Raw genomic sequence first — 10861 nt, 5'->3', positions numbered from 1 at the left:
ATGGTAATAATAACAACGCGCCTCGGAGTAGAATATTTCTAGATAGATGGCGCTATATAAATGCCTATTATTATTATTATGGTGTCGCCATCAAATTCATGTGTCCGTCTTTGAAAGAATCGTAATTAATAACATTATCATGTCAAGCAGGGCCGTTTTTAGAACTATAGTGGCTCTAGCTTTGGTAAAATATGACATTATTATTATTATCATTATTATGATAATGATAATAATCCTTATTATTATTATCATCATCATCATCATATCCAAAATATATTGCCATGTCTTTTTTACAGGATCTTGCTCAATCAATTGTGAGGATAATGATTATTGCCTCTGTATCAACGCTTTGTGTATTCTTGACGACCCATATGACGAAACACTACCCAACGGTAAGTTTAGAAAGATTTTTTTTTTCATTTCCTAAAATGCAATTTGTTTGTAGAAACATTAAAATCTTCTGAGTTCTTCTGTACCATAAAGCACCTATAGCAAACGGCACAAATATTAGTAGATCGCAAGTTTAAAGCTTGACGAACGGATGACAGACACTGCGTATACAGGCTGAACTGGCAGATTAATAGCGAGTTTTCGCAATTGCAACAGAGGTGAATTCTACAACATAGTGAATCTATTGAAATTGTCCATCAAATCACAATGAACAACTTAGAGGCCTCTGTCGATAATTGGTGAACGGGGACGCCTGGGGCCCGTTGCAGAAAGAGTTGCAATCAATCGCAACTCTAAAATCAGGTGTAACTTGATTTTCAACCAATCAAAAGTGCGCATTTGGGACTTGCGATTGATTTTTCTTGGTTGCGTTTAAACGCAACTCTTTCTGCAACGGGCCCCCGATCGTCCTAAGATTCAGAGCTGACGATAAATTGCAAATAATGTCCACAGTCCTGGGCTCCGTAACACAAAGATTAGCGATCAATCGCTAAATGAACTGACCAATCAATATCAATGTTACACGCGCATTTGGTTTAAAATACTGACCAGGGACCAATCAGAGCGGTTCTTTCATATTTGCGATTCATCGCAAACCTTTGTGTTACGGAGCCCTGGGGCCCGTTGCAGAAAGAGTTGCAATCAAACGCAAGTCAAAAATGCGCGCTGTTGATTGGTTGAAAATCAAGTTGCGCGTGATTTTTAGAGTTGCGTTTGATTGCAACTCTTTCTGCAACGGGCTCCGTAACACAGGTGGGTGTTTCATGAAGCTGTTCGTAAAGTTACGCACAACTTTACGCACGACTGGAACATGATCTTAGGTGCTAAGTGAGGTACATAGGGATACACAGCAACATACAACACCTTTGGTTGTTACATTTACACTCTTTGGTGTTATGTTCAATCTCTAGGGTGTAATTTTAACACCTCAGGGTGTGGTCCTCTATTAACACCAATTGGTGTCAGTTTGAACACCACAGCTTTACAGTGTAGTGTGGCACAAGAAAGGTCACCAGTCGTGCGGAAAGTCTTGCGTAACTTTACGAACAGCTTTATGAAACACCCACCTTGACGACACATTCACCGATTTTCATGAAGGGCTTTTCACAATTTAGATTCTCAACGTTCCATAAAGCGTCTGCTTAGTGGTTGCAAAAGCTCACCATTGTCAACTGATCTACTGATATATTGTATATTGCTTTGATTTTGATTGTTTTCGTTGCGTTTGTTTTTTTAATAGCTTGACCTGTTATAGTCAGGCAGCATATGTCATCTACTTCGAAAAATTGGCTAAGTCTGATTTTTCACTTTTATGTGATTGGTGACATCATAAGGAACAACTTCCAACTTGGTGACAAATTTCTAATGGTCATCTTGACCATGTAAGGGGTCAAAATTGGGTCAATAGGGGTCAATTTTTGGAATTGCCCCGATTGTGTTGAGTCATATATCAAATTGTTTGTCTGGCTATACTGAACAAAAAAATGTACACAACTATATACTCTTGACCTCCCATTAAAAAGTTATGCCCGGAAATGTCAAGAGGTCAACGAACTTTCGTTACATGTATATTTTTATGGCAAATTACACTGAAGGTGATAAAAAGCTAATATTTTCGTTTTTTCTGTTTTGCATGTGTGTACTTTTTTATTTTTCATTTTAATATGTTCATCTTCAGAAGTCGTTATCCAGAAGATATTAAGGGTCAAGACAAGGTCAGGGAAAGGTCAAGAGGTCAACAAACTTTCATTGGTAGCCAAAATACACTATAAACGCGGTTTGAATTTAGAAGTAGGTTCTTCATTTTGAAAAGTCTCTAAGAAGACATTATCCATTAGATAAAAAGGGGGTAGAATGTGCTCATTTAGGAACAAAATAGATAAACAGTGATAGACGTCGAATAGTTTGAGTGTGGTATCATGTTTTATTGCAGGAATACCTTGAAACGACTTGACAAATCCTATAAAAAATCAAATCATCTTCATGACGTTATAAGTGCAACCAGCTCTTTCCGAGTTGCTTGATTTAGGAACTCAATTCAAGTTCTTTTCATTTCCAATTTACCGATCTTTGATATGTAAAGAAACATTTCATCCATTTGTTTGTACAGAATATTTTAATCAACAGAAAATATTGTCATGTACTGGGGTATATGTTCTTTTGTCGTTTTTTTCCTCCTACTTTGTGAACTACCTGGATGTTGCCAGAAAGAATAATCACATCAAATTTCATTGAAGTAAACCACGGCCATGCCGCAGCGGGCGGAGGTTGCAGCGGTCCCCAGAATTTGTAAAAGAAAATTGCATATTTTTTTACTGAAAGATACATAATAATTGACCAAAAGTATGCACGAAATCTATAAATTTCTCTTTACAATATGCAAAAGCGGCCCCGATGATTAGCTCAGAACAGCACAACACCAGAATTGTGTAGTCCTTCTTGGCTCCAGAGATCGAGTAATGGTCAGAATATATCACATCAGCATAATTGACATACACTTTTACAATACGCATGCCTGCATGATGTTGCCTCTTTGTCAGAAATAATATAACCGTCACACATTTTGAATTAAGGAGCAATTGGAGCCCAACTAAGAATATCATCCTCAATCCTAAGTTAATCCAAATGAAATGTTATGCATCTTTCTTAGGAGCTGGGGCACTGGTCAATCGATGTTTATTCTGTTACATAGTATTACACTTATACCCTACTACAATACAATAATTTCTGTTGATTGAAATATTCTGACAAAGCAATGAAGGAAATGTTTCTTTACATATCAATGACTAGTAAATTGAAAATGAATTGAACTTAAAATTGATTTCCTTAAAAAAAAGACACTCGGAAAGAGCTGGTTGCACTTATTACATCATGAAGATGATAAGGGCACAAGGGTTTGTCAAGTTGTTTCAATGTATTCTTGCAATACATGTACCATGATACCACACTAAACGCATTCCACGTCTATCTCTGTTAATCTTTTTTGTTCCTAAATAAGCATCTTAATTTATTTAATGTTATAGATACAGACTTTTCAAAATAAACAACCCTTAAAAAATGAGACTTCTACGATTCTAGTCGCTTTTAGGGTATTTCAGCTACATGTTGACACTTTGACCTTTCCCTGACCTTGTCTTGACCCTAATATCTTCTGGATAAGGACCTCTGAAGGTGAACTTATTAAAATCGAAAATAAAAAAGTACAAACATGAAAAAGAAAAGTAAGAACCCCCCGGAAAATAGCTTTCTTAACATCTTCAGTGTAATTTGCCATAATATATATACAATGTAACGAAAGTTCGTTGACCTTTTTCTATTTCCGGTCATAACTTTTTTACGGGAGGTCAAGAGTATATAATTGTGTACACTTTTTTGTTCAGTATAACCAAACAATTTGATGTATAACTCGACACAATCAGGGCAATTTCAAAAATTGACCCCTATTGACCCCATTTTGACCCCTCACATGGTCAAGATGACCATTAGAAATTTGTCACCAAGTTGAAAGTTGATCCTTGTGATGTCACCAATCACATAAAAGTGAAAAATCAGACTTAGCCAATTTGTCGAAGTAGCCGGTAAATCATGACATAATTATGCTGCCTGACTATTATGGCCTAAAAAATTGTTTTCGGTGATATTCTGTGTTCTTCAGAATTCTGTGATTTTCCCCCTCTTCCGTATTGCCGAAAACTGGGAGCGTTGAATTAGATTGTCTACCCCCCCCCCCTCTCTCTCTCTCTCTCTCTCTCCCAGTCTCTCTCACTCCCTCTCTCAATACCTCTCTCTCCCTTACCTTGCAGGAACACATATGTTCAATGTCACAGTAACATCGGACCAGCCTCAAGAAAATGTTTCCATTCGAATATCTCCCAATTCCGCTGACAAAGAGGCGCAGGATATATTCAGTATTGAGGGTGGCCAAGTTTTCTATGATGGAGGATTCGACTTTGAGGTAAGTTTACTGATTCCGTGACAATTGTCCCGGCGATTATTGCTCCGATTGAAAATCTGCGCGTTAAACTCCAAAACTAAATAACCACTAATCTTTATCTTTACATTTTTCTGAACCAAAAACTCTATTACAAACCTAACTCCACCCCTGAAATATTAAGACCGGGACAAATATCGTGTCACCGGTTATGATATAAACAGAGAAGTAAAAGTACAAGCATGGAGCTATACCTGCTCCATATTACAAGATTATAAAGACACATAAATTATAAACGTAGCCGAAACATCTTTAATCGTTTAGTCAAAGATGCCTTCGCTATGTAATTTGAGTTGATTTGTTTTACCTGGGGGTAGTTCATGAAAGGACTTGTTAGACGTTTTCATATCCGACAAGTATCCGACAGTTATCCAATTATAATCAATGAAATTTGTCAACAGTGCCTCTCAGCCAATCATAATCGAGGACATTTGTCAGACCTGACAACCTGTCGGACAAAAATGTTGACGAAACGCTCCCCTGATATTGCTATCAGCGAACCTGAGTGCTTGTAATCAAGTAGCCAGAGAACCGACAGCTTAAAGGGAAGCTCCGGGCTGAAAATATTTATATCTTTAATAGAGTAAAATTTTGAATTTGATCAAATTTTCAAGTGTTTTTTTTTGTCTGATTTTTCTTTATCTGTTTAAATCATATTTACATCCAGGAGTTCCTCTTGGAGTTCCTCTCCAAGGGAATTGTTAACGATGAATTAATGCGTTATTTAATGCGTTGGCGCACCATAGCAATATTTATTTTCTTTTTACAATAATCGGGTCACCTTGGTCACCGGAATCCGAAACCCCGCCAGTTCTAAGGACCGACTGATTTCAAATAAAAATATATTTATGTATATATATATATATATATATAGTGTAAAGAAATGGATGAAGAGAACAATGGTAGGCGTAGCTTACCATTGTTATACATACATATATATATATATATATATATATAAGCATTTATTAAAAGAAAAATTAGGTTGGTTTCTATGTCCTTGGAGTGGCCAAGGAGGATTATTCTATTGTCACTGGGGGTGCTGAGTATTGTCACAGCACCCCCAGTAACAATAGATAATCCTCCTTGGCCAGGTCCGTGTCTATGTCAGATAGAGAACAGTGCAAAATATTAACTTATCGCGTAAAATTAAAGGAAACCAAAACTTAAGAAGAGAAGCAATCTTATTGGAAAGAGTAAAATGAGAGGAACAATTAAAAAAAGTTGCATCAAAATTGGTTATGAAATAAGCAAGTTATGGACGATTAAAAAGTCTTGTTGTACTTTCAATGTGGATCCTCAAATTGGCAAACGTGTTTCAAAATGGGTGATTTTGTGGACAACTCTCCATTTGTTTTGTACATATATTTTCAGATTTTCCCTTTATTTTACATATCTCACATTATCTTCTCCTGACCTTGACATATATGGTGTGGATTATATTTTCCCATGACATATGTTGTGCTCAGAAGGAGGCCAGATGCAATTTGAAAGATAATGAGGAAAATCTGAATATTTGTGTACAAAACAAACGGAGAGTTGTCCACAAAAACGGCCATTTTGAAGCACGTTTGCCAATTTGAGGATGCCCGTAGGAAGTACAACAAGAGTTTTCAAACTCCCATAACTTGCTTATTTCATGACCGATTTTGATGAAACTTTTTTTAAATTGTTCCTCTCATTTGACTCTTTCCAATAAGATTGCTTCTCTTCTTGGGATTTGGTTTCCTTTAAAGCTAAAGGAATATACACATTTCGCATTGAATTGATCGTAGTTGTTTAGGCCTATGTGAATTTCTAGTGCTGCTGTTGATGGTGTAGTCTGCTGTGCAAACCCTTCACTCGAGATTAAGGGTCTGAATTGCAGCCTACTCATGCCCTGTGTGAATTGAAACAGCAAGTTTTTTGTATGTGCTAGTCTTTGCGTGGAGAGTCACTTGTTGATCAAAGTTTCAATCAGGGTCTGTGCCTACAGACTAGTAATGGTGTGCGGTTGTCTGGATGTGTGTCTGTGTGTGGGGGGCTGTTGGGGGAGTGCGCGTGAAGGTGTATGTGGTTGAGGATTTGCATCAACTGGACCTGGTTAATGCGCCGCGTGATTGTATGCAAAAAAAACAAGAAAAGAGGAAAACCAGGGAAGGCAGGAATAAGGAAGAGATGCTTTTCTCCATTTTATTTCAAAATAGTAAATGATAATATCTTTCATCTTCTGAAAATTTGATGAAATATTACACTTACACCTGCACTTATTTGCATGAGAGGAAGTATTAATTTAGTTTCCCAGTGTCTCTTTGTCTCTCTTTGCATCATTATCGCCCGATTTTGCCTGCTCTGCATGTGATCATGATGATGGTTTCACATTTATTACCCATAGACTCGTGTGTTAAAGTGGCACTTTAAAAAAATCATTAAAAATAAGGAGAATATTCGAGGGGTGAATGTTTACTACCAGTCGATAGGATACATGTCTGACATTCCATATCTGACCAGAAAAGAGTACCTCGACCGGCTCATGTTAAGAATATATCGGCGTTTATGAAGACTACACCTGACGGGATCAAATTCGTCACTTCAGAGAGTAAAATTGCCCTAACTCTTCCGCCAGTAAAAAAAATAGTTCCATAGTAGTGATATCTCTTTCCAATGTGAAAAAAGGGAAGTTCAGTAGGTAACCTCCCTATATAGAATCAGTGTTAATTTGTAGGTCATATTCATATATTTTTGTCAATCAGCAATATCAAATTAAAAAATTTAATTTCATTTATTTTATTTCAACACGGTAAACGAACTTCAACCAATGGCTGTCCTTCTGAACGTTCATACGTACATATTAAAATCACATTACATCTATAAACAATTAAGATACATAATGCGAAATAAATATACAATTAAAATATCATCAATATTATGAAGAAAAACAAACAAACAGTACAAAGAAGTCTAAAATCGAATGAATATTTTTTTGCCTGCCAGTTGTGATTAGGCCCGTGGAACCTGATGCAAGTATTCGTCTAGTAACGGATGTGAGCATATAAGATTAGAGCTGTAGGTTCTATCTTTTTTCTATATACATGTAGATATTAATATACTTGAATAATAAAAGCTTTCACATTTCAAATGGGATTGGGTGCAGGCCTACACGTTTAATTGTAATTAGGTGAGTGAGCAGACTGGGCGTGCAGAAATGTGTTTTATGGTGTGTCTGGGAGTATGTCTGTGTCTTTGCTATTTCTTTGAAATTAAAATGATAATGACAAACATTTGAATAACACTAATCAGTAGTATGGATAATTTAAGTTATTTGTGGATACCATTCACCACATTAATTATGACTTCTATGTTTTGTTTAGACTAAATCGAAAATCAATTTCGTCATCGATTGTAATGACGGAGATGGCTGGAGTAGCGGAGTTGATGTAAGTCAGTTATCTATTCTCTTCCTCGTTACTATATTATTATTGTTAACATTATCATTATTATTACTGTTATCATTATCATTAGTAGTAGTAGTAGTAGTAGTAATAGTAGTAGTAGTAGTAGTAATAGTAGTAGTAGTATAGTTGTAGTATAGTGGTTGTAGTAGTAGTAGTAGTAGTAGTAGTACTGTCATCTTTATTATCATTATTATGAATAATAATGATAATCATATTGTTATTATCATATTTGTTATCTCATTGTCATTATTATTGTTTTAGGCTACTATATCATCATCATCATCATCACCTTTTTATTTTCATAGCTGTTATTATTACAGAATTTACCAGTCTTAAATGCTAGTCATTAACGACAAATCGTCGTCTTCAAATCTGCCGGAATTAGTGCTTTCGGGACATCTCGGGCACATCTGGTGTCCACCTTTTCTAATTTTTGGCGAAATTTTACTAAATTCATTATTATCAAATCTGTCTGCCTCTCTTTTATCACGAATAGTCGTTGAGTCATAAAGTGAGTGTGAGAGACGTTAACGAACACGCACCCTATTTCGATGTCATCAACATCATCACTGCCACAATAGCAGAGGTAAGTCCAGCATACATGATATACTTGCCATCTTTATTCAAATAAGTCAATTTTAAAAAAAGTTTTCAAGAAACCCAGGTCCATACCACATCGTAAACATTAAAAACACTGTCATTTTTTTTAAACAATCGCCCCACCCATGAAAATATGTGAGGGGCAAACTTATCGTTTTGCTCCCCCAATAATTCCGAATGTGCAAAAATAAAATAAGATTGTTATGTTACACAGAAATCGACAAGCGAGATTAACATACACAACTCGTTCTTTATTTAAAATCGTGCTCAAAATGTCCGTTTTTCAGAGTATAATATAAACAATCTCAGATCGCGCTTCGCGCCCGCATCATTTCTTTAGCATAAAACCCATACTTTTCGGGATTAAATAGGTGAATAGAATGTCCAGTTTTCAGGTCTAAACCTCAAAACAAGTCCCGCTTCGATTTGCAATAATCCTTTGTTGGATTTATATCTTGTTCCTTATTAAAAACGTTCATTAAACTGTCAATCTTTTTCATATTGAAATATCAAAATTTTCAGCTAGCGCGATTCGCATCTATTGTTCTTTTAAATACCCATTTTCATCATTGTTACAAGAATGCTTAGAATATCAAGCTTTCAGGTCAGCATATAAAGAATTCTGAGCTCGCTCTCGGCACTCGCATTATCTGTGTAGTGAGATATGTATCCTCCTCATGAGTTAATCTTAAACAGGTACCCTTTTCCTGTTTTTAGGTAAGTATACTAAAAAAATTAGCCGCGCTTCGCGCTCGCATTATAATTTGTTGGTGTGATATATGTCTCTTTCTCATGAGTCATATATATATATATATATATATATTGAAATATATGTATATATATATATTGGTCTATGTGGGTGGGTTGTGTGATCAAGCGCCTTTGGAACATTGATCCATGATTTTGCCCCCCCCCCCTCCATCTGAAAAATGGATCGACGCCCCTGCGTGCGCTCTGCAAAGCCTTATTATTTATTTATTACTATCATCATGATGTTGTACTTTTTACTTTGCTCTCTCCTCTCTCATCCCCTTCTCTCTCTTCGGCTTCCCCCTCTCTGTGTCTTTTCTCCTGCTCTCCCTCCCCCTCACTCTCCACCTATCTCCATCTCTCTCTTTCTCTCCCTATCTCTCTCATTCTTTCTTTTTACGTCTCCCTATTTTCTCTCTTCTCTCTCTTATCTAATCTCAGAACGCAGAGATAGGTACGCTGCTGGTGACAGATGTCAACATTCAAGCTATTGATAAGGACGGATCAGATGAGGAATTAAGTTACAATATCTCAGATGTGCGTATTATGATACATTTCAAACGTTATTTTTATATACTTAATATTGATAATGTTACTTTAACTTAAGAGTTAATAATAATAATTATCATCAAGAGTATTTATCATTATTATTATTATTTAATTATTATCATTATCATCATCATCGTCATCATTATTATTATTGTCATCACCATTATCATCATTATTAAATAGGTGTGGTAGAAAGAAAAAGGCTGTGGATGTAGCAATGGGTTCACACTCATTTTTATCGTTACAATACTTCTTTACAGGAAATAGATCAATCATACACTAAACAAACTAAAAATAATAATCTTACATCTCTTAAAGTGGCAGTTCTGATTAGTCCAAATGTATATTCCAAAATACATCCATGTTGACTGGCAAAGGTTCGTTAAATCAATGTCCACAATGCTGACGATGATGAAATTGATGTTGAAACACTAAGAATAATAAGAGTCACTGTAACGAGTTGAAATGTCCGTGAAGACGATGTTGATGAAGATTAACAGTCGATTTTCGCAATCCATGGGGGGGGGGTGAAAAGCGTTCATTAAAACAGGTTGATGAGAATTGAGAATTCCTCTGTCAAAATAACTGTAAACAGACACTGTTAATTGATGGCGTGCAAATAATTCCACATAATGTAAATGTTGTATTCCAGTTGGAAATAAACTATCCTCTGAAGTAAAGACTGGTGTGAAACTGATATGATGAGGAAACTGCCAGCTTATATATTATATATATATATATATATATATATACATTTCTACTATTCTGGAAGCTTGTAGTACTGTCTTTACAAAGAACATTCGCCTTCTTTCTAAAGCAATTCTAGAATACTCTTGAATGACCTCAGTGAAATTAACAATGTAAACAAAATAGATAATCATATTGTGATTCTCCACTGCTGGCAGGCTCTATTGTTTAGCAGTCTATATTGTCCATCTTTGTGCATTCTAGAAATAAGAAAAAATACTCGGTCTCATTAAAGGACAAGTCCACTCCAACATATAGTATATTTGAATAAAAAGAGAAAAATCCAACAAGCACAACACTGAAAATTCTGTCGAAATCGGATGTAAAATAAGAAAGTTATGAC

General features: G+C 35.8%; 1 protein-coding gene across 1 annotated transcript in view; it reads left to right on the top strand.

The window, feature by feature from the left end:
* Nucleotides 1–302: 302 nt before the first annotated feature.
* The window catches only part of LOC121431775 (protocadherin Fat 4-like), a 64087-nt gene continuing 53528 nt past the window's right edge, over nucleotides 303–10861 (top strand). Inside the window, exons 1-5 of the mRNA XM_041629476.1 lie at nucleotides 303–392; nucleotides 4254–4405; nucleotides 7789–7854; nucleotides 8369–8458; nucleotides 9664–9759. Of these exons, the coding sequence (XP_041485410.1) occupies nucleotides 4262–4405; nucleotides 7789–7854; nucleotides 8369–8458; nucleotides 9664–9759 (396 nt within the window). The 5' untranslated portion in view covers nucleotides 303–392; nucleotides 4254–4261. The remainder of the gene's footprint in view (nucleotides 393–4253; nucleotides 4406–7788; nucleotides 7855–8368; nucleotides 8459–9663; nucleotides 9760–10861) is intronic.

Source organism: Lytechinus variegatus, chromosome 18 (assembly GCF_018143015.1).
Source record: "Lytechinus variegatus isolate NC3 chromosome 18, Lvar_3.0, whole genome shotgun sequence".
NCBI classification, from domain to species: domain Eukaryota; kingdom Metazoa; phylum Echinodermata; class Echinoidea; order Temnopleuroida; family Toxopneustidae; genus Lytechinus; species Lytechinus variegatus.
Note: the sequence above shows the minus strand (reverse complement) of the source record. Positions and strands in the feature narration are given on the sequence as shown.